General features: G+C 39.5%; 3 protein-coding genes across 7 annotated transcripts; 1 reads left to right on the forward strand and 2 right to left on the reverse strand.

Annotated features, from left to right (window-relative positions):
• Positions 1-643: 643 nt before the first annotated feature.
• Positions 644-9,486, forward strand: hsd17b2 (hydroxysteroid (17-beta) dehydrogenase 2). 3 transcript variants are annotated; one of them, XM_084059773.1, is made up of 6 exons: positions 644-764; positions 4,011-4,124; positions 5,582-5,794; positions 6,483-6,668; positions 6,893-7,030; positions 8,389-9,486. In XM_084059773.1, the coding sequence occupies exons 2-6, from the start codon at positions 4,097-4,099 to the stop codon at positions 8,727-8,729; spliced, it is 906 nt and encodes a 301-aa protein (XP_083915899.1). In that variant the 5' UTR covers positions 644-764; positions 4,011-4,096; the 3' UTR covers positions 8,730-9,486. The 3 variants fall into 3 exon arrangements, with proteins under 3 accessions (XP_083915899.1, XP_083915898.1, XP_083915897.1); XM_084059771.1 differs by lacking the exon at positions 644-764 and having other exon boundaries at positions 3,113-4,124; XM_084059772.1 differs by lacking the exons at positions 644-764; positions 6,483-6,668 and having other exon boundaries at positions 3,110-4,124.
• A 1,982-nt stretch (positions 9,487-11,468) lies between these two features.
• mphosph6 (M-phase phosphoprotein 6) lies at positions 11,469-15,448 on the reverse strand. Its single transcript, XM_084059192.1, has 5 exons — positions 15,273-15,448; positions 14,608-14,720; positions 13,424-13,514; positions 12,394-12,494; positions 11,469-12,001 (listed from the first exon to the last, which is right to left on the reverse strand). The coding sequence occupies exons 1-5, from the start codon at positions 15,318-15,320 to the stop codon at positions 11,860-11,862; spliced, it is 495 nt and encodes a 164-aa protein (XP_083915318.1). The 5' UTR covers positions 15,321-15,448; the 3' UTR covers positions 11,469-11,859.
• Positions 15,449-17,117: 1,669 nt separating this feature from the next.
• snx20 (sorting nexin 20) lies at positions 17,118-21,158 on the reverse strand. 3 transcript variants are annotated; one of them, XM_084059990.1, is made up of 4 exons: positions 21,027-21,158; positions 20,122-20,272; positions 19,770-19,906; positions 17,118-18,820 (listed from the first exon to the last, which is right to left on the reverse strand). In XM_084059990.1, exons 2-4 carry the CDS (start codon positions 20,237-20,239, stop codon positions 18,149-18,151), a joined length of 927 nt encoding a protein of 308 aa, XP_083916116.1. In that variant the 5' UTR covers positions 20,240-20,272; positions 21,027-21,158; the 3' UTR covers positions 17,118-18,148. The 3 variants fall into 3 exon arrangements, with proteins under 3 accessions (XP_083916116.1, XP_083916117.1, XP_083916115.1); XM_084059991.1 differs by having other exon boundaries at positions 20,122-20,244; positions 21,027-21,085; XM_084059989.1 differs by lacking the exon at positions 21,027-21,158 and having other exon boundaries at positions 20,122-20,982.
• Positions 21,159-23,642: the final 2,484 nt, after the last annotated feature.

Here is a 23,642-nt window from a genome sequence, read left to right on the forward strand (position 1 = left end):
ACTAAAGAGCTCTATTGACAGGAAGACTCCCAGTTACTGAGTGAAGAACCACTCCATAGCAATCATTGCTATCAGAATATTTAACACAAAGAATATCACCTACTGCACGTTAATGTATAATTGTGTATTTAGACTTGCCATCTAAAATCTTAGAGATAATTAACCAATATCTGTAGGACAGGATTATTTGAACTAATCACATACTTTCGGTTTAATTAAAATGGCATGTAAACTAATCACACAGGTCTAAACAAACATCAGGCAATCATGAACAATTTTATGTGACCAAATGCTCAAATGGGAAAATCAATTGCATTTTGCAGTTACAGTATAGTGTTAGTGATATAGTTAGTGTTGGTAATGTTAATATTATACAGTGGTTACACTGTTAGCGTAGTTCGTGTTAGTATACAGTAGTTCAACTATAGTTAGTGTTGCAATTAGGTCAGTACTATTGGTTAACTGATCACTGCAAATGGCATGTCTACCATCTGAATACCGTCCTAGTAAGTGGACCAATCACTGGCTATAGTGGCGTGGCCCAGGAGTTCCACCCAATCATATTACAGCTGATCTGCAAGCCCATATTAACTGGTCGCTGTATCGCTGACTTGACGTATTATGCGCTTGTAGATCTTCTGCACAGTACACGACGCGACGAGGAATACATGAGCAGAGAAGAGAGAGGGAGAAAAAACACGTGTCACACTCCGGAGAGAGGACAGACAGTTTACCATGTGAAGGAAGGAGGTGATGTTGATGTGGTAAGCAAACACAACAGAAAGACTGCCTTTCTTATCCAACATCAGCGTGGTTCACATGACGCTCGTCTGTCACAAGCGTCATGGCGCTACTTGTTCCTGGTTTTTGAAATGTGTCCTGTACATCTACATAAACGTTCAGATTTCAAATATAAAGTGCTGACCCCACGGCCATGGATGTAACACGTTAAAACGCCTGGGTCTAAGTACCCGTATCTACCGTATTGTTCAATTAAAAAGCATTTTAATCCGATCGGTAGCCATTTTCTCAGAACTTTCTCCATGTGCTTTTAATTATGCGACCCTATCGGTTGGGAGGTGTACTGCACTCTGATACATTATAACTCTTTGAAAAATGGCTGCCGATTGGAGTAAAATGCTTTTAAATGAACAAAAACGGAAGATACGGGTACTTAGACCCGGGCGTTTTAACTTGCTACATCCATGGCCGTGGGTCAGCACTTCATATTTTACATTTGAACGTTAATGTAGATGTACGGGTTGTAAATGTAGAAAACCAGGAACAAGTAGCGCCATGACAGTCATGTTTCCGGGCTAAGCATGGATAACTTTTTAAGCGCGACGCATGATCGCAACACGTTGTGAACATACGCTGCCGCTGCCAATCAAAGTAAAACATTCTTTCTATCGCAAAAGAGTTCCGAATGGTTGCTTAGCTATCTGAAGAACGTTAAACTGCATGTTGTTGGTGTGTTGCGACCTGTGGTGTAAAGTAACTAAGTACATACAAGTACTGTACTTAAGTACAACTTTGAGGTATTTTTAATAATCAAAACTCCATGTAGTGGAGTAAAAGTACAATATTTGCCTCTAAGGTGTAGTGGAGTAGAAGTAAAAGTACAGACAATTGGAAATATTACAATAAAGTAAAAAATACCTCAAAATTCCTTAGTACTTGAGTAAATGTACTTAGTTTCTTTACACCACTGCTAAAGCATGGCAATAATAATAATCGAATCCTATCGTCATATGATTATGTCATGCAAAAATAACAATCTACAAAATCACAAGGCACAAAGTGTAACTGCAATTGTTGTATCCTTGTAGATCTTAACATTTCTGCCAATAATGACATCCCCAAAACCAGGCCACCAGGGTTAAAGTGGTTAAAGTGATATGCATCTTTCCTGGTGCCCAGGAACCCCTGGCATTTAGGCATCACAATATTATTGTTTCAGTAAAAGTGTTATTGTTTATGTTCACAGGGTCATACATAGCTGTTATTAAAAACACTGAATGACTGTTACAATAAAACAACTTTGCATACACACAGTACGCACATTACAGCCTTCACTATGTATACATTAAGAATTTCCTGTTATGCCATCCTCATATAGCCTATAGATCTAGCCTATAAAAGATAACATTCTCAAATCATTAATAGACAACCCTTGTTTTCTATACTTTGGCTAACTAGCCAAAGTTCTGATTGCATGCAGACTCATTTTTGCATGTAATCATTTTCATACTTCACCCATTCATAATAGTCCACTACTACTGCTTCTTTTTTATTTCCTATTCTATGTATATGCTTGACTCCTCTTGCGCATTTGATTGAGCACTGCTAGCCTGCTATTGATTAGTGATTGTATATTCTGCACATTACCTGCACATTTTTTAAGCTGCTCCTAAATTTTAACTCTTCTTTCCATTGCCTTCAGTATATTATCATTAGTGTATATTTTTCATTGTGTATTTTTATTATAAATAAAAAAATCACACCCTGTGTGAAGGAAGCGGTGCCTTTGGGGCGGGCCTTAACTCATTTCAGTTCGTCCCTATTGGTGGTCTGAGTCCACTTACCAAATTTGTACTTGGTAGCATGCTGCAAACTGGAATGATGGCTGTTTAAAGCCCAGCCAATGGGCAGACAGAGGGGGCGGGGCTTAAGTAATGACAATTAGTCCCTATTGCTGGCTTTAGTCCACGTAGACATTTTGTACTCCATAGCATGCTGCGAACTTGAGTTATGGCTGTTTGAAGGCCAGCCAATGGGAAGACAGAGGGGGGGGGGGCTTCAGCAATTCATGCTGGTCCCTATTGGTGGTCTAAGTCCACATACCAAATGTGGACTTGGTGGCATGCTGCAAACTGGAGTTATAGCTGTTTAAAATCCTGTGCTCATCCCGTGCTCATACGGGCGCTGGGGGTCCCTGGACCCCTCTTTGATAACGTCATCAATTCATGCTCGTCCCTATTGGTGGTCTAAGTCCACATACCAAATTTGGACTTGGTGGCATGCTGCAAACTGAAGTTATAGCTGTTTGCTTCTTTGCTGTGCTCATCCCGTGCTCAAACAAACGGACACGCAGACAGAGTCAAACGTAGAGCGGTTGGCACCGCTAAATATACAGCTCATTGGTTAGTATTTGGGCTGAATTAGGGGCCCAGCACGTCCCTGACCTTGAGTATTATACACAAGTCCTTTTATTTCTTTTCCTGATCAATGCAATCTTGCAAAGATCAAGTATACTCTATATAAAATGGATGAATCCAGAAGTGTTTTTTTTTATCTACTGGTAGATAGAGATGGACCTCTCGCTAGATCAAGGGACAATTTTGAAAACCCAGAAGAATTCATTTCTTTATTAAAATTATTGCTATTAAATTATTGCCTCTGATTGGCTCTGATTAGCAGACAAAGTAGACGGCATGGCAGAGAAAATTGCCCAGCCCTGATTAGATTAGACAGATTATATTCTAATCTGTTCTAAGATTCTAAACTCAATGTTCATGTGAAGCATAATCAAGGGGAGAACTGTATCAGACAACTCGCTTTTCCCAGAACGAGTCAGGAAGCTGGGACTGTGATGTGTCTGCCAAATGACAAAGTATCACAGATACTCTCCCACCTGTCACCGCCTCTTAATGTAGCAGAAGACGAATGGGCTCTTGGGACACGCCTGTTTGCTCGAGTATAAAACGCCTGGCTGATTGGCCGACTGGGAAGCGGGTAGGGCAAGTATGAATTAGCGTTCCAGAGTGGAGAATATAAAGACAGGGAGATATTGGCAACTCATAGGCTTCAGGTGACATGCCAACTTAAGGACTACAGCTGTCAGTCTTGAATAATGGAAAGCTCTGACAGTGGATTCTGGTATTCTACTATTTATACAGTAACCATAGGTGTATACATTTGTGCTTTGATATGGAAAGTCAAAAAGGGTCATAATTCTGGTTGTTCGACCGTAGCCCTCGTTGCCCTTGGGGGCCCTCTCTTCTTTCCAGGTTACTTGGGACTTCTGTTTTTGTGCTGTGGCATCTGGCTGTGCTATAGGAGGACATCGGGAACAAGAGATACCAAGTTGCTGCCAATGCATGGAAAAGCGGTTCTGGTTACAGGTGAGAATGCACACACATGATTGTGTAATGAAATGTTTTTCTGCTAGCTGTTTGAAACAGTTTTTCCTGCATCCAACAATTGTATTGTACTATAGGTTTTCCTCAGATTATTTCCAGTCATGCTATAATACAATGGAACATGAAGCTTAAAAGTTCTATTTTGTGGGTAAGAAATTTAAGCTATATTATCATAATAATCATTGCTTACATTTTATAGTGTTCCAATTTCGCTTGTTTATTCTGTATGAGTTCTCTCCCCTGATTGGAAGAAAATTGTATCCCAACCTGAAAATGTATTTTCTGTTTACTAAAGAGATGGAGAGACAGGGAGATAGAAGCCTGTCACTAAACATTAAACAAACACTATATAGCAATGATTACTATGGGAAAATAGAGCAATTTAACACTTATTAGCAAACAAACAAAAATAATCACTTACATCTCCTTTAAATACATTTGTTTTCCTCTGCGGTTGTATTATTTTTAAACATGATCTGTGCCCTTTCCAACGGAACCAAAAGTCAGCAGTGTGACTACAACCTAGCCTCTTGTACACCAAGCTGATCCCTCATTACATTCCTAGAATTGATAACACGGTACACACTGGTCCCAGCCTCACATGCCGTCTGTTGATACAGCGTAGCAGCCCCTCAAATGAAAGAGAAAATCATACTGTAGTTGCCATATTACTTTCAATAGCAATGTGGCAGCTGGCAGGACATTTATAGGCCTACTACTGTACATTGCCTGTTGCAATTTGAAAAGACCAGGTGAGGTCTTTCACTGCATACCATATGATATGAACAATACCATATCTAAAATTCCTAAACGCATCCATGCTCAATTTATTCAGCAACATGCATTGGAGTCAATAATTCTGCAGGGCACATTTTTATTTGAAATGCTTATTATTTGGAAAAACAGTGTGTTATTGTTTAAAAATGTGGCCTTCTGAAAAATACATATGTTGTATGCATTTTGGAAATCGGTGGTTGAACAGGCATTCAGAAAACATTGTTTTGTGATCAGGAGTGAGTCAGGAGTGGAAGACCTGATTCACCCAAGCTACCTAAACAAATACAAAGACACTTCATCAATGTAACTGTAACTTAATATTTAACAGAAGAAAGGCTTCCAGCGCATTGCAAATAAAGCTGGTTTTGATTGCTATTCATTTCTAATGTACCAAGTACAATACAGTTTGTACAACTAGCAACTTCCTCCACTCGTGACATGACATGATTCTTTATCCACGGACAGCTACGGAGTGTACATATACACTTTAAGCCTGGCATCCCTATTTTTGGCACGTCATATTAGGCGAAAAGCTCACAACACATTGCATTACGGCATGTCGTGAGCTTATATATTGTGTATTTTCAAATTATTTTTTACATTTTGAAAAAAAATTGAAATGGAGTGGAGATTAAGTTGTTAAATCTCTTCTGCCCCAAAAGGCTGTGATTCAGGTTTTGGACATGCCCTGGCAGCACTTTTGAGTAACATGGGAGTGAACGTGTTTGCTGGTGTTCTGGATGAGAATGCTGCTGGGGCTCAGAATCTGAGGAAACAGGGGTGTAAGGAGCTGCATGTTCTACAGCTCGATGTGACGGACCGCCTGCAGATAGAACAAGCTCACCAGTACATCCGCTCTACAGTTGGGGAGGCAGGTATGGTTAGGTTTTACAATGAAACAGGATCAAGATTAGCTTTTCAGTGTCATCAGAATATGCAACTAGCCTATAATGTCATTCTTATGTGTATTTGTATTATTATGCCATTACTGCTACAACTTTGGCCGTGGCCCCCAAATGACTTAATTCATGGCCAAGAACTACAACTGCAGGAACTACAGGAAGATCCGGTAGGCTGGACAACATGTAGCCCTATACCATGAGGAAGAATTGTGGTAGAATTACATATTATATTGTTATTGTTATACGTTATCTGACCTTCACTTATGTTGTTCATCTTTTGCCTTATGATATGATATATTGACGTTATAAGAGTCGAGATGTCTCTTGGCTTAGGCCTGATAGCTGTTGTTTTGGTACAGCTTGTCCTTGTATAACTATGGTCTGTGTTCGTTGGCAGAACTACCTTACCACCGATCTGTGTGTCTAATGTATTTGTCCCCATGAATTCATGTAATTAAAGCACAACCACCACCACCTTTATACAAGTGTCTCCGACTCGTCTTGCCTCATCAATTACTGATTGATCCAGAATTCCACGACAACTAACAGTTGCACACTTTCAGTTGTAGTTCTTTTCCAGGGCTCAGCCATGAGAAGCTAATAAAACTGTGAACAGTGTTAAAACATCCCCTGAGTACATCCTGTCTGCATTGGCTGGCAGGTCTCTGGGGGTTAGTGAATAATGCAGGGTTCCTAGGCTGGGCGGCCGATGGGGAGATCCATCCCATGAGTTCCTACAGACACTGCCTAGACGTGAACTTCCTGGCTGCTGTGGAGATGTGTCAGGTTTTCCTCCCGCTGCTGAGAAGATCCAGGGGACGGATTGTTAACGTCAGCAGCATGGGAGGTAGTTCTGACCACAGGTCACTGACAGAGATAATCACAGATTATAATCCTGTGAACTAACTCATCAAAGCATCATTATGTTGGTATTAAAAGTAGAGTTAATTTTTTTTTTTATGAAACCATTCATGAATAGGGAATATGTGACAGCTTTATTCTGTGCAATTAAAACAAAACAAATAGAAAATGCAAATTTTCAGTATTCATTTATTGATTTTTTTCATATAGGTGAGGTACCTCTCCCTAGATATTCTGCCTATGGAGCATCAAAAGCAGCTCTGAAACTCTTCTCAAAAGTGATAAGAATGGAGCTGGCTGGCTGGGGCGTTCAAGTAGCTGTGATTCAACCTGCAGGCTTCAGAACAAGTATGTAATAGTTTTTAAGTATGATTTGGGTTGTGCATCATGCAACATTGAAAGTACCTGATCTACAAGCTCACACGTGGCGGGTTGTGAGATTGTAGATCTGCATTTCTTTGTGGCACGGCTAAATATAAATCAAGTTCAAGTTGACATCCAGGACCCGGTTTACAAAGAAACATATTGAGATTACGTTTTTCATTGTTGCATTCTTATTGAATCAGGGCTTTGTCTAAAATCACACCCAGTGTGAGTAAGCAGTGCCTACTCTGTTTGATGAGTGTGGGTGCTGGTATTGAGGCGGTACTACAGTTCGCGCTGATTAGAGCAATGGTCACCGAACCGGTTTGAAACTGCTGTAACACTGCTGTAGTGACCCATACAGTATGTGTGCATTTTAGGTTTATTTAGTTCCGTTGAAGTATTTTTAATGATTGTATGAACGTTTGTATGAAGTAGTTATACTTAAATGTGTTAATTTGTGCTTACTTTAATCACTTTTAAATATTTTTATATTTAAAAGTGTATATTAAACAAGTTAATTAAATGTATGTTTACTCAAGTTTGTTACTTTTAAGTATTTGTACTCAGTTTAGTGACTTTTAAGTACTTTTACTTAATCAGTTAAGTTTGTCTGACTTTATATTTTTTACTAATGTTAACTTTTTTTTTACTAATTTTAACAACTTTTAAGTTTTTACTCTTTAACAACTTTTAAATATGTTTACTCATTTTAACAACTTTTAAGTATTTTTACAAATTTTACTATGGGTTATGAGTTAAGTATGTTTACTCAATTTAAGTACTCTTAAGTACTTTTACTCAATTTATTTACTTTTAAATATATTTACTTGTCTATTTACTTTTACTCACATTGTAGATCGGTCGTGTGTGTGTGTGTGTGTGTGTGTGTGTGTGCAGTGGTGTGTTCTAGATTATTTTGGAGGATATACTATAACTATTCCCTCCCTGTAACTCAACCACTTTGGAGCTGCTTTTAGCCTTAGATGCATTTTCAATCGTTGAGTTAATGTGTGAAATCCTTCACCAGCAGCCAATTAATTATCACCTCAAGAACAATAGCCACACACATGATAAGCCTTCACCTCAGAGTGACTAGTCAGACCACATTCTTGCTGATTGTATTGCTGCCTCCCCAGCCCAGCCCCTCCTGCGTGCTGCGTATCAGATGCATATACAGATGGACGGATGGACAAACACGGTCAAATGTAGAGCAGCTGGCACCGCAAAAGATGCCTTTTGAGAAACCCTGAAGCCAATTCCAGACATTTGCCATTGCTCCAAACGAGTTCTGCAGTATACACATGGGAGATGTAACAATGAATCTTCATATTTGATTTCAGATATGGTCAAAGATAAAGGAGACTGGAGTCAATTTCAAGAGGAGATCCTAAACGGCATATCACCTGATGCAAGGGGGGACTACGGGGAGGCTTACATATCCTCTCTCCAAGGCTGGTACTCCAAGATGGCTGATCAATGCTCTGACGACCTGAATCCTGTGCTTAATGACATCTGCCATGCCCTGCTGTCTGTGAGCCCTAACCCTCTCTACACACCAGGACAGGCGGGCTGGCTCTTCCCGTTCATTCACCGAGTTTGCCCCACTGTCATCTCAGACATCTTACTCACGCGCCTCTTTAAATTCTATGACACTCAACCAGCAGGACTTATGATGAATTGACATTAAGAGTTGCCAGAGACGTGAAAAAAACAGAAAACTTGTATGACATGTTTGTCTAAATAAATATATCTTTAAAAAAAAAAAAAAGAGTTGCCAGAGACTTAATAGTCTCTTAGTTAGCCCATATTTTAATGATACAGGATGCACGTATCGAGTGTTATAACAGGGCCACGTGTAATTCACTGCAAATACTGTGTAGGCCAGGGGTCTTCAACGTTTTCAGGCCAGGGACCCCCAAACTGATGGAGAGATGGAGCAGGGACCCCCTACCTTGTAGGGTAGAGGGCGCTACCACATATATTGTATATTTATGTATATAAAATTGTGTTTATGTGTAAACATGAAAAAAATGTCTGCTCCTACGCACCTGTCCCAGTAGGTGTGCAAAAGGACCTTTCTCTACAAAATATTTATAAACATAACATTTTATTGTGCATTCAATACTAAGCTATTCAAATAATAGACAGATTAATATATTCATGCTGTGCCACTGCCATTTATAAACATACCATATTAACTGAGAACAAATGTCAATACTATCAACAGTCTGTCAATTGCATGATAATCATGTTATTCACATGAACAGAATCATGTTTTATTTTAACATAAATGTGGAAAGAAAAATGGCCTATTAATGCCACTTCCATGCATACACATACCTGTTATGTTGAAAACAATACTGAGCCATTAAAATAAAATTATTGTCAGATTTGTGTTTTTATTTTTAACAAACATGGAAGGGACAGTGCATCCTCATATCAAGCCTATGTTTATATTGCCTATATTGTCGGATCTTGTCTCGTGCGCTTAGCCTCATCAGCTGCTGAATCATCAGCAGGTGCACTTCGTATATGGAAGGAGTACAGACAAGTGCATCTGGATTTTGCCAAGTCCCGGAAAGGACGCGCTGTGATTGGCAGCTTCGCCTTGTTGGCGTTTGTGTGAGACTAGTACCCCCCATAGACTGTATAAGTTACCCCCGTCAAGGCTAGTCCAGTGCAGAGAGAGAGCTTGTGTCGATGAATGTGTGCATTTTTGAATGCACACATTCATTGGTAATGGTGACCAGCAACAAATTAGTGCTCAACATTCAAAAAACAAAAAGCCTGTATTTGGCACAAATCATGTACTAAGTTCTAAACCGCAGTTGAATCTGATGTTGAATAATGTAAAAGGTTGAGAAGGTGGAGGAAACAAAGCTCTTGGGAGTCATCCTAGTGAACAATCTATCATGGACCAGAGACTGATTCATCGGTGCCAAAGATGGGGAGGAATATATCTGTTATAAGAGGTGTTGGGTGTTTTTGCCACCGCAACTGACAAAACAAGTCATTGAGACTCGAGTCCTTTCACACCCTCTCAATGATTTGGTCAGGGCCAAACAAGAGGGACCTGGGAAAGCTGAAACTGGTTCAAAACAGAGCAGCTCGGCTTGCCCTTAGGTGTACACCAGGGTGTAATGTAAACAAAATGCATGTCAAGCTCTCCTGGACGATAGTCACGGAGAGGCTGACCGTATCACTCCTTGTCTTTTGAGAAATATCAATGTGCAGAAACATCCTACCTGTCTATATAATCAACTTACACCTAGCTCTAATAACCATACATATAAGACGAGACATGCCACAAGAGGTTGCTATCAAATCCCTAAAGCCAAAACAGGGTCTATGAAGCGGACAGTGCTGTATAGAGCCATGGCTGCATGGAACACACTGCCAGATCAGATTGCTAAAGAAAAAACAAAATCAAGTTTCAAAAGACAATTTAAGAGGCATCTAGAAACCCAAAGGTTGTAATTACACAAGTTGCAGACAGGTTATATGGTAATCACACAGTAGCTCACACATTCATACAGGTAGCTTTTAAACATATGCAGGAACATGGCACATTCGCTCACACACACACACACACACACACACACACACACACCCTTTCACAGTTATGATTAGGATTTATTTATTTATTTTCTTGTTTGTTTTTACTTTACTAGAATTGAAGGTAGGCATTTGTGAAAAAAAAAGAAGGGGAATCAGAAAATAAGTTGTATAAATGTACAACGTCCATTTTCCTTCAAACAGTGACTTTCCTATCCATCATATGATGAATATGAAAGTCATTGTTTGAAGGAAAATGGACGTAATTTTTTTATATCATTGTCCTGTAAGGTCTTGTCGAATGTCATGTGTTTATGTGTGGACCCCAGGAAGACTAGCTGTTATGCACCAGTTAATGGGGATCAATAACTCAATAAATTAAATCAGTGTCCTACCTATTCTGAAGAAAACCTGGAGACTGGCAAGTCAGTCACTGTATACTGGCTCTAATATTTGTATTTTTTAAATCAAAGATTTCTGCCGCAGACATGGACAAGTCTCGCCACGGACAATGTGTCCGTGTATGGACACTTTGATGACCCCTGCTCTATAGCAATTATCTGAGTAGTTTTAACCCTTTCACATGCAAAACAAACATTTAACCAAACACCTTTAAATGATGTTACCATCGCCTGTTGGTGCATTTGTTTCTAGAGGCATGCTGTTCAGATAGTTTGAGTTTAATATCAAGGCTTCGCATGAATAGACTGATATCTTGTTATTGTTAGCACTGTCTGTGGAGCATGTCACAACATTTCGCTGCTTGTACTTGTTGGAGTGAGTGACACGTAAATCCTCTTGTATCTTTGTTGGAATGCTTGCAATAAAGCAATAACATTTCATGGCAAATATCACAAGGCACACATTTGAACAAGTTGGGGCATGAATTTACTGGGAATCTGTTCCATGGTACATAGAGCAAGTGTAAAAAATAAAACATAAATACAGAGTACATTGTATGTCATTGTACAGTATGTCCCCCATTGTAACGCTCATAAAATACTTTTTTTTTAAACAAGGATGTATAACATCCATTCAGACTTAAAAATACAGTACAACTGTGATATTTATGGACCCTATCCATTAAAGTTTATACACAGCTAATCTTTCGTGTTAACTGACCCTTACAGGTCAATTTCTGCAGTTAAATTAACACTCTGGATTTATCTGTGCAAGCATTGCTGTAAAGGTTTTTTTTTTGTCAATCAAATAAAAAACAAAAAATGATAATTCTAAAGTCTAACATGCTCTTGTACTTAATCCTGAGGTTTCAAAAAGGTTCTCTTTGTATTCGTTTCCGCAATATTGTGGTTGACATCTTCCTCTTCCTCTTCAATGGCTGACCTCTCCCTCTTCTTGGCAAACTTCTTCTTCATGGTTTTTACAAGACTCTCATACCTGCAAAGAAAAGGACAGCATAGCAATAAAGAATAGCAAATTAATACATATAGATTTTCAACCTTCAAACTACAGGCCCCCCCCCGCCCCATTTCATTTTGATTGTCATTTGTTTTAAACTGTATACTCTATTTCTTTTTTGTATATTTGTGCATTGTACGGATGTTTGAGTGTTGAATGTTTTAAATGGACCACAATGGAAACAAGCTTTATGTGTTTTTATCCAATTTAGCATTTTTAAAATTGTACTTTTAAAAATGTCAATAAATTAAATAGTATAATTATTTTCTATCATGTTGGTTTCAACAGCTTAAATGTTACAAGTCAGAAGAAACAACATTTTCCCTATGCAAATGATGCATGCATTATCTGTTCCTTGTCTTTAACTGTACCTTTGAGCCATCTCTTCATCTGTGACATCCGTCTGCATTTTTCTTGCATCCTCTCCCTCCTCTTCAATCTCGTTGGGGCCATTCTTCAATTTCATCAGTTTCTATGGTGGATGCAACATAACAGTCATTATCCTGTTACTGGTTCTCAACCTGCATCTCGGACCCCCAGGGGTCCTTGAAGGGGGTTCTCCAGTTAAATTATTGATAGTTTGCGTTTCTGTTATGAGTCAGTAACAAATGTAATCAATTGGTTCCCAGAGATAAAACTCATACCAAATGGAGGGCCTAATGCATATCAAAGTGGGGGTCTTTGAAACAGAGTCATCATTTAATAAAAAACTAGAGGGTGGCAAAAAAGTGACCACTTAAGCCCGATTTCAAAAATAGCCGATCTACAAGATCACACAATGGTATTAAATATTTTTCATTTTTTTATTCGCCTATATAATGACCTGCCCAAAATAGGGAGGCCAGTTTTTACGGCACCTAATCATTTACAAATTAAGCACTGAGGTATGCATGAATTTGTCTTGGTGACATCAGAGGCATAATGAAAAGTCACTGACGGTACATTGTACCATTAACGCCAGGTGCAGGTACTCGCTGTGTCAGGCAGATGCATGCTGGGAGAGTTTTTCATGCTGAAGTCATTTAACCACCCCTTTCTTCTAATGCCCAGAAAGTTAAAGTCATACTGTGTAACTTATTCAATTAAACAAGTTACTTTTTATATCATATTTCACAGATATATTTTTTACAACAATCATTCCACATAAATGTTTTTTGACAACTTCTTTAAACACCAATTTTATTTGCGAGTGTCTGCCCCTGACACTGGCACCAAAATGACGTACTGTTTGATAACTTGTTGTTGCATTCCAAAATATCCTCAGGAACTAGAACCAAGCACACAAGATCACGGTTCGCCAGTGCCTTCTAGTGTAACGTATGTTATTTCTTTCCTAACAACAAGATCCTCCCCTTTATAGTGGATCGATGTATCGAAGAATTGGTCAAAATAAATACAAACCTCTACTTCTGGATTAAAACCCTTGAATGACATTCGTCCATACTTCAGGTCTTCACAAAGCACAAAACTCCTCTCCTCTATGATGAAGTTCCTGGCGTGAGAAAAGTGGCAGAATGAGACATTCTATCCCAAAGATATCCAAGCTTATGAGACATTTTGCCATTCCATTTCTCATTTCAAAATAAGGTGGTACAATTAGTAGACTGTTTTTATTTGTATTATATATATTTTTTTACCAACCCTTGACAGCCCATGCATCAAAACAGAAAAGTCCTATCGGAGTGTATTAAACGACGTTAAACTCCCCTAGATTGCAGCTAAGGAGAGGTTGCATTATCCTCTTTGTATCTGTCAAGTTTTTGTTTCATAAAATCTACCATAGACATGTTATGAGCTACTTTCTGTCAATAAATTCTGTGCAAGTGTTCGAGCTTGGAAGCACTCGTTTTCAATAACGCAATGTCCTACTGCCTCCTGCATTATGTGCATGTGCATTATGTGGTATGCAGGTCCATTGAGTGATTCCCAACGAGCGCTCAACACTTGGAAAAATAATCACCTGCACTGCATTTATTGACAGAAAGTACCTCACAACATGTCTACGGTGGATTTTTATGAAACAAAAACTTTACATATAGACAAAGAGGATAATCCAGGCTTTCCGTACAGCTGCAATGTTGGTGAGTTGAACATAGTTTAATACAATCAGACTTTTCTGTCTGGATGTCTGTCAAGGGTTGGTATTGCAACTCTAGATGCCAGCTAGCATTGTAGCATTTGAGTTGCTTGCTGCTGACACAGGATAGGTGCGCACTAGGGACATCTGGCACCTCGGCGTAAAATTGGCTATTTTGTCAAAAATGTAATATTAAAATAATGTCTTATGTAAGTACATGATGTGAACATGCATGATGTTAACATGCAGTACATCATTATCAGACTTAATTTTATCCTTCGACTTCTTTTTTATGCCCCAAAATGACTGGATATACAGGTTGTGAAGCAATTGTAGAAATATTAGACCTTAATTGTCAACTGTTTAAGCATGTGCTAATCATGTATACTTTAAAACATTTTCCAAATACATTATTTTTTAACATTTTGGACAAAATGGCCAATTTTACATCAAGGTGCCCAGATGTCCCTAGTGCCCACCTATCCGGTTACCAGCATTGGATACGTACTCTTTAGCTTTGAGCTCTGGAAGATCTAGATACCAGTGTTCATCACTAATTATCTTTTTCTCCTCTTCCTCCAGTTGCTTCTTGGTGTCAGCATCCAGACCTCTCTGCATGAACTGGAGGGACATGATGATGAACAACATACAACATTAAAGTTCACAACCAACACATAACCTTTACCTTGCAGGCTTATGCAAAGGCTAAAATGTAACTTATAGCATGTTATGTAGACAGATGCATCATGCAAGATCATTTGTAGACCTGGCATAGTTTCAATGTAGCCTTAGATCAATACTCTCGTATTTTATTGATTTTTACATTTTTATATCTACGAGCTACGAGAGTCTTGATCTAAGGCTAGTTTCAATGTACAGATTGTTTTTTGGGGGGTATATTTATCCCTGAAACATGACTGTCATGTGAACCATGGCTATGGGGATATTATACTGTTTTTAGATGGATGGTAGGTTCTTGGTTTACTCATGATCCTAGATTACTATTTCTATACATTTGATGTATCACCTTGTATTTTATTTGCTTACTGTTGTGAATCGCTTTGGCTAAATGCCTGCATTGTAAATGGATAAAAACTAGCTTTAGCTAATGCTAATGTTATGATGTTAGCAAGTTGTTGCTACAGGTCCCACAACTTTATCAACACTGCTTACCTTCATGCGCAAGAGGTTTTTGGAGAGATGCGCGGGGTCACTGGCCATAGCTGTGTTAAAAAATATAAAAGTTATGTACAGGAGGCGTTCGACTCTGTGTTTAATGAACGTTTAGATAAAGACCATAAACAGACTGTAGAGCCAGAGACACGAGTTACACACGCTGACGCTGCCACTTTAAACCTCACATTCAAGCAATCGAACCCCGAGCGGTGTTCAACGATGATGACAAAGGAAGAGGCAGTCTGCTCAATCAATCAATCATTCCACCTGCCTATTATCATTTACATTACTGTTAGTGGCCAAACAAGACAAAAATAGATCAAGTTTATAAGTGTATAGAGAAAGTGGGTGTTTTAAAAAGAAAACTGCGCGGGGGGGGGGGGGGGAGAGAGAGAGAGAGAGAGAGAGAGAGAGAGAGAGAGAGAGAGAGAATGCATGCATTCTGGGTGGGCAGCAACTAATGTCACTCACCTGTTAGCATTGCCCTTTAGCCTACAAGGCCAATACCCGTGTGTCTCCTTGTACGTATGCTCATATTTGGACATTTCTGTATCTATCTGTCTATATGAGTGTGTGCCTGTTCCTTTTATGCCCTTATGGAGATCTGTCTGTCTATCTTTATGGACTCCTTTCCCCAGGCCCCTATGTGAGACAGAGTTGGGTGAACAGTTTGGTTAATATGGGCCCATCATGAGAAAAACATCTCACACCAATGTCTCACTCTCAAGTATATAAAGCAGAGTGAGACATTTATGTCATGTCCATCGAGAGTGCAGTGGCCTGCCGCAGAAAGTAGATTCTTTAGTGATGTGATTGAGGACGTATCTGCACAGACATCAGACAACAGAAGATGGCTTAAGGTAGGCACCATGGTTTATGCAGTGGTGTAAAGTACCAAAATGTACTCAAGTACAGTACTTAAGTACAATGTTGAGGTATTTTTTCTTTACTGGAGCATTTCCAATTTTCAGTACTTTTACTTTTACTCCACATCTCTGGCAAATATTGTACTTTACTCCACTATAATTATTTGAAAACTTTAGTTATAGCTTGTAGATCGGCTATTTTCAAAAGATTTTTTATACATTGTATAAATTTGAAAACTTGTGAAATGGGACATTCTACATAATGAGTACCTTCTACTTTTGGTACTTTAAGTACATTTTGATACCAATACTTTTGTACTTTTACACTCAAGTACATTTTGAATTCCAGACTTTTACTTTTAACAGAGTATTTCTATATTACAGAATTGATACTTTTACCTAAGTAAAGAATGTGAATACTTTTTCCAACACTGGGTTTATGTGCTGCTGCCTATCATTGTCTGTGTTGTGCATACACATACAGTATTTCATTCATGCTGTTGGTGTATTGCTGTGTTGTATAATTTGTAGCCCAAAGGCTGGCTATGAATTGGATTTGGCTACGAAGGATGCAGGGTGGTTGTTGTATGGTTCAGCTTGGTGGCATCATCTGTCCTCTGCTCTGTTGTTCTGCATTGGAGTTAAAAGCCTCTCTCAGGTTCATGTGTGGCTCTACAAGTGGCTCAGTGGGGGATGATGTGTATCTGATACTGCACTGAGTGCAGTATGTGTGAGTGTATTGTCTACCCTGCACTGTTTCCTTTTCAACTTTCCCCAGTCAAATCCAGCGCGCACACACACACACACACACACACACACACACACACACACACACACACACACACACACACACACACACACACACACACACACACTCCTCAGTTAACTGGTTTCATGTCCAACTTTTGTCCCCGCATATGGCAGGAACATGCATGCAAGCACACATACACACACTTCAGTCAGGACAACACACACATTGAATTAATATATTTTATTCAAATTTGTATTTGGTTTGGCAATGAATGGATCTGCTTTTACATATTCTTTTTATTTATTGATAGTACAGAGTGTGGAGTGACAGGAAACAGGAAGAGAGAGACTAGCAGTATGAATATTTTGGAACAGCATCGTCAGAAATACATAAATACATTTCTGGTATATTTCCGCTGCCTGTGTCCTTTTGGCGCGATTGTCAAAATAGTGTTTAGAGAAGTTGTAAAATAAAACACATTTATGTGGAATGGTTATTGTGAAAAATATACCACTGAAAGATAATATCAAAAATAACGTAGTTGAAAAAGTTACACAGTATGACTTTAATCATATCAGCACTTGATTATAACATATATTTAGTAAATATATAGATATATATAAACATTATTTAGGTCATGGTGGTTGGTGGTGGTGATTGACCATCCTCCACCAGAAAGCAGAACAGTGTAACAAACAAGTTCCTCATTTTACTTATCAGTATTCATTTTGACAACCATGCACTCAATGACATTTTCTTTGGTTCCATTGGTGGCAGAGGATATATGCTCATGTACCTACTGTATAGTACATAATCATACAGTGCATATTAGTTCCCATGTCTGTTTTAATTACTGGTTTATACATGGTTACTGGCTGGCTACTGATGAACTTTATTATAATAACCTTAACCTATATAACCTATAATAACCTTTATTTGAGCTACATACTATATCTTTCTGCATAGCATCATGTGGTTAACTGTTCATCCATTCCGCCATCTTAGAATAATCCTGTTCAAAAGTTAAAGACTGGTCTGTCCAACACCAATCTGGGAACCCATAAAACAAAAACAAATTTTCTTTTGAGAGATTAGTCAAACAAATAACACAGCCAACATGGCAGGCTGCTAAGAAAACACAAGCTATGACATGCTGTAATGACCACGTAGCTACTAGTGGGGTCGCCAAAACACACACAAAACAACTTTTAGTTCATACCATATGAACATTACATTTGTGGTCCAACACACAATCCTTATGTGAACTCCTGTACCACTACCTGTTTAAGAGAGAGAAAAGACACCAGCCCCCTCTCTGCATCCCTAACACCAGTCAATTCCTCTTGTATTTGAGCCACAGGACGTCCCAGCTGGTACCCCAAATCCACTAGGAGCTCTAACAGTGGTGCTCTGTAGCGTTTCAGCCCATAGCGTCTCACTGCGGGCAGTGCCCTGTGGGCCGTAGAGAACGATTCCTCGGTTTCATCCAAGTCACGGTGGCAAACAGCAAGAGCACACAGTGTGGGCACCAGCTGGACTGGGCTTTGCCTCTGTGCCAACTTCTCCAGGAGTTCTAGAATGTTCTGCAGCAGGTCCCTCGCTAATCGAAACTGTCCCGACCGTAAAAGGTTGTACGCACGCATCTGCTCTTGTTGGGTGAAAAATTCAGAGAAATGGCAGGAATATCGAATGCAGCGCACTGCATAGAGGTCTGCTAGGTAGTCCTGGAGGGCTAAGCGCCTTTCGTTGATGTTCTCCTCGTCGAAATTCCCTGTCAGAAGTTTGCGTGGAAGTTCTACTTCCGCAATTTCATCACTGAATTCTTCAAGCAGTTGGCGGTGGAAGCAGACAAAGTCGCTGTAGCGGCGCTCTACAGACACGCGCCTGGAGTCGTAGCTGCCAGAGCGCATCACCACAATCTCGTACACCTGGAATATATAATAAAGGGCAACTTAAAGGTTCTATGACATTCATTTTGACTTTTTTTTTTTTTAATGTTTTTTTGCGGGGTTTTATGACCTCAATTACACCCAAAAAATCAGAACTTTGAACATTCAGTGGATTTTCTGTGGTCTGGGGTTTTCTGAATAATTAGGCTGAAAAGTAATCTGAGCTTGGCCCTTCGACAGTGAGGTCACTGTCGATTAATCCCGCCCACTCTCTTCCTTGCCCCTCCCCTCCCCTATCCTTTCCTTTGGGGGGGCGGAGCAGAGGCGATGATTGACAGGCAAAATCCCTCACCAGCGACACCAGCAGGCAAAGATTTATTTTTTCATTGCAGTTGAAAAGGCTTTAGAAATGTGAGAGAAAAACACCTTCCATGGATCACTGGAGTGGATTTTTTTGTTAAAACTTTTTATACACGTTTGAAGGACCATGACAAAGACTTTTAATGTGTGGTAAAACTGAACGTCATGAAACCTTTAACCAATTATTAACTTGAATCCTGCCATTCGATTGTGAGCACATGTGACAATCTCACATAACACTTCCCAATGAGTTCTGTGTCCAGGCGTTGCTCTTTAGAAAATCTGTGCCAGTTCACGTAAAACAACACGTTTCAAGCTATAGCGGAGATTTTTCCAGCGCCACTGAGAGTGAGATTTCAACACAAAACACAACAGAAAGTGTTGTCAGATTCACACATGCCTGCACAAAGGAATGATAGGATAAAAACATCTGTAAAGTTATCCTTTAACTTTACCTACGTACACACACTGTCCTGTTGGTTTATGGATGCTGAAATATTGTCGGTTAAAATATACAAGTTCTGCAGCCAGTAGTGGCCATTCCAACAAGCAGCACATTGGCTAATTAATAATAGTACCTTATACTGACAGATTTTGAATATATTCTGTATCAAGAGGTCTGTCTCACCACATATTTGGACAGGGTTTGTTCTATAATGCGTGCAGATGGGATTTCAAACAGCAGTTTGGAAGACCTCAGTTGCTTCTTTACAATCTTCCAATTTTGCTGAAGCTCCTTGGTTGTTAAAGAGGAAGAACTGGGTCCTACACACACACACACACACACACACACACACACACACACACACACACACACACACACACACACACACACACACACACACACACACACACACACACACACACACACACACACAGTTAAGCAAAATGGAGTCCTTTTCCAGGCACTTTTTGTTTCTTGTAACATAATCTGTTAAATGGGAAGTTTCTTTGATTGAAATACAGAACTGAAAGAATACCTGGGGCCAGTGTCTCATATGTTTTTCCATTGTGCTGGTCAGACTCTTGTGTCACTGTGTCTGAGCCTTTCCTATGCCTCTGTCTAGCAGGTATTCGCACCAGTCGCGCTTCTGCCATCCCAGCTATATTGGCATATAAGCAACCGCAGAGCTTGAAGGACCAGAGGAGGGTTATGGACAGTTCAGAAACCTGCCTACCAGTGACATCAGCGGTAGGCAGGTTTCGTAATTTCAAACATGCTTTCATAATTCTATGTATTTATTCATTTCTAAGAACAATGGCTTCTGTTTCAGAATGCTAACTTTACATGAAGGGAAAGGCTGTAGTTTCTATTAGCTTGGAATCCCCATCGAAGATGTCATTAGGCAGGTTTCTGAACAGTCCGTAGCAGCCCACCAATGAGATGCAGAGTGAGTGAGGAGACAGAAATTGTGGCATCTTATAATGAGCATTAGTGAGGACCAATTACTATGAAGATATGGTTGAAAATTAGCATATTTCTTCTTGATGTGGTTGAATCATTCAACCACATGTCTTATTCTAGGTATTTGGTACATTTTTGTGAATTTTCTCCAACTTTACCAAGTTGTTTTAAACCCAACCCAGAATGTTATCAAAAGCTTTCTTTTACTTTATTGACTCCCTGCCACAGGCTTGAAGTCGAAACACAGAGTTTGTTTAGAGGCTTATATTTGCCATGCCATGACAGTAAAGCCTAAGGCATTTTATTTGTTTCAAATGAGAGTGCCTTGAAGTTTTCTTGTAGTTTCGATGTAGACTTGCCTATCCAAAGAGTACCTCAAACAAAACTGAAAATATTTTCTTAGTGGTGGATGGTAATAATTTGTGTTTCATAACCAGTGTCGACACAACATCACAATTTACAGAAGACTATTAGTCTTACCTTTCCTCCTGCAGTAAGGGCGTCTCTTGAATGCTGTTCTGTCAGGGAGTGAAATCTCGGCGTGACAGAGGCATCACAATTACTGGTTTGATGTATTAATAGAGGAACCAGTTGAAGGGGGAAGTTGGTCTGTAGATAAAGTCATGTCAGCGTGCAAAAGTGAAGCAAGAATAAGAAAAAAGGAAGTGAAACCTGATCCGAGATGGTGAGATTTGCATGTGTAAGGCTACCCAAATATTTACCAGACAATTCAATTAATAGAAGACCTATAGGCCTACATGAAAAAAATAGCGTAGGGAGGCTACTTATTTTTATGTGACACACTGTCACTCACAACTTACTGGATATAAGCCTATGCAACTTACTGGATATAAGCCTATGCAAGTTGCCCCAATCCAATCCAAACCCAGCTAATCAGCCCTACTAATCCAGGGAACAGGAAGAAGGTATTCTGCAGCAAAGCATGGTCTGGCAGGTTGATTCAGCCCATCTCTACGCCGACCTCACCTACACTGTAGTACCAGTGTTTCTCCACTAGGTGGAGACTAGTTCAAAGGATTACTGTTGTTATCAACATGTTGCCTCTTGCCTGCCCAAAGCTGCAGTCCTTAATCTTCTGTTGTTCATACTTGTCTTTGATCTTATACAGGTTTGTCTAATAAGTTTAGTAATGAAGAGACTAGTGCTCAATGTAATAATTACTATATGCTATTCTGCTGACCAAGGACCGTTTGATGTTGTTTTACAAATTAAGGCGCTAAGGTGCCTGCTATACCCTGTGGTGCCATTGACAATGAATGGCAGAGTTTTTTTGGGGGTCCGCTCATAATTCCAACGACCTACCATTCCAATAGTCCGACAAACCAAGCAGAAAATATCTCTTTATCATTCTAAATATTGTAATATGACATCATAGATTTTTGGAACACAATCTCCTTACCAATGTTAATTAGCCTACTACTGATTCACACTGTTCAAGTAGATAAAAAATATTTAGATTTTCAGGCCACTACGTGGGCTTCAAATCTAGTCCTATTTGTGCTGATCAGAGCAATGGTCACCGAGTTATGGCCATTTAAAGTCTTAAACACTGTTGTAACACTGTTGTAGTGCCCATTATGTGTGCAATTTAGTTTTTTTGGCGTGACTATTCTCATACCAGACCCCTGAACAGTGTTTGTGCCACGTTCGTGCGGATTGGAACATCAGTGCACCTGTAGCCCCTTGGGGCCCCTGGGGGTGACTCAGGCAGACAGATCGTCATGGCAGACCCTTGAACAGTGTTTGTGCCAAGTTTGGTGCGTTTTTGAGTTTTGTGTTTGTGCTCCCGGGGGGCCCTGACATGGCCCCAGGGGACGTATGGCCCCTGGTGTGACTATTGTTATGGCAGACCCCTGAACAGTGTTTGTGCCAAGTTTGGTGCGGATCGAAGCAACGGTGCACCTCGCAGGTCCGCATGTTATGTTTGTGACGTCAACCCACTGTAGTGTCCACCGTCCATTAGGCAATTTGAATATAGGATAGGGTGTGGGCTAATCTTCTGTGGTATTCATACACAATATAATCTAGGCCTACAGCATAAGAAGGAACCCACGTAGAACACAATGAAGTACAATATGCAAGACATACAGTACATTGCCTAGTACATCATTATGATATCATATAGGTTTTGTCAATATACCAATTATATCAATATGAGACTAGATACTGTCTGGGATTTTAAATATCATATCATGATATGGGTTTGGACTTTTCCTTTTTTAAATGTTGCATTACAGTAATGTGATGTGATTTTCAGATTTTCTATTTGTCTTTACCCACTTAATCGAAAATCTCATTGTGTAAATATTTGTCAATAGTCAACCCCACCATATTGATATTGAGGTATTGTTGCAAAAAAAATCCTGATATTCGATTTTGTCCATATTGCCTTAATATAAACATAAATTCAGCAATTGATCACAATATTTTAGAACAAAAGATTGCATCGTTGTCAGGATGAGAGCTATAGCCAACCAACTAATATTGTATAAAACAAATTTGGGTTTAATGGTAATCAATTGTTATCATAACTGCATTAATACTATTGAAGGATGCATGACTATCATCTTTAGTTCAAATGGTCACTGAATATTCATTGAGAATCATGCAAGCAGATGATTCTTTGTCCTTTCACTTTACTCAAGCGTCTATTTATGAAACAATCCTCACACTGTCAATGCCTGTGTGGCTTTAATACAGCAAATAAGCACATAAACGGACGCTTGTGGGAAAAACAATGGCATTTCATTGAGGCTCCATTGTCTTAAGAGGGCACGCTGCGGCCAAATGCATTTATTTATCAGTTTTGATACATTTCTGTCTGTCTGTACCAGTGAGAGAGCATAAGTCCTTGTTTGTTCTGGGGCCAGTGAGTACAGTGGGCCACAGAGCCAGCTGGGAGACATGAGATGATTTCATTGTCGATTTTTTACTCACCGGCTGCTTTGCTATGGAAAGACAGATAGAGATCCACCATCCTCATAACGTAAAACCATCTTACCAAATAGTTGCAAGCAGAAAAAAACATTACTAGCTAACACAACACCAGTGCTCATATTTTTTATTATGTCTTGT

Source organism: Gymnoscopelus microlampas, assembly GCF_963454915.1.
Source record: "Gymnoscopelus microlampas genome assembly, chromosome: 6".
In the NCBI taxonomy this organism is placed as follows: Eukaryota; Metazoa; Chordata; class Actinopteri; order Myctophiformes; family Myctophidae; genus Gymnoscopelus; species Gymnoscopelus microlampas.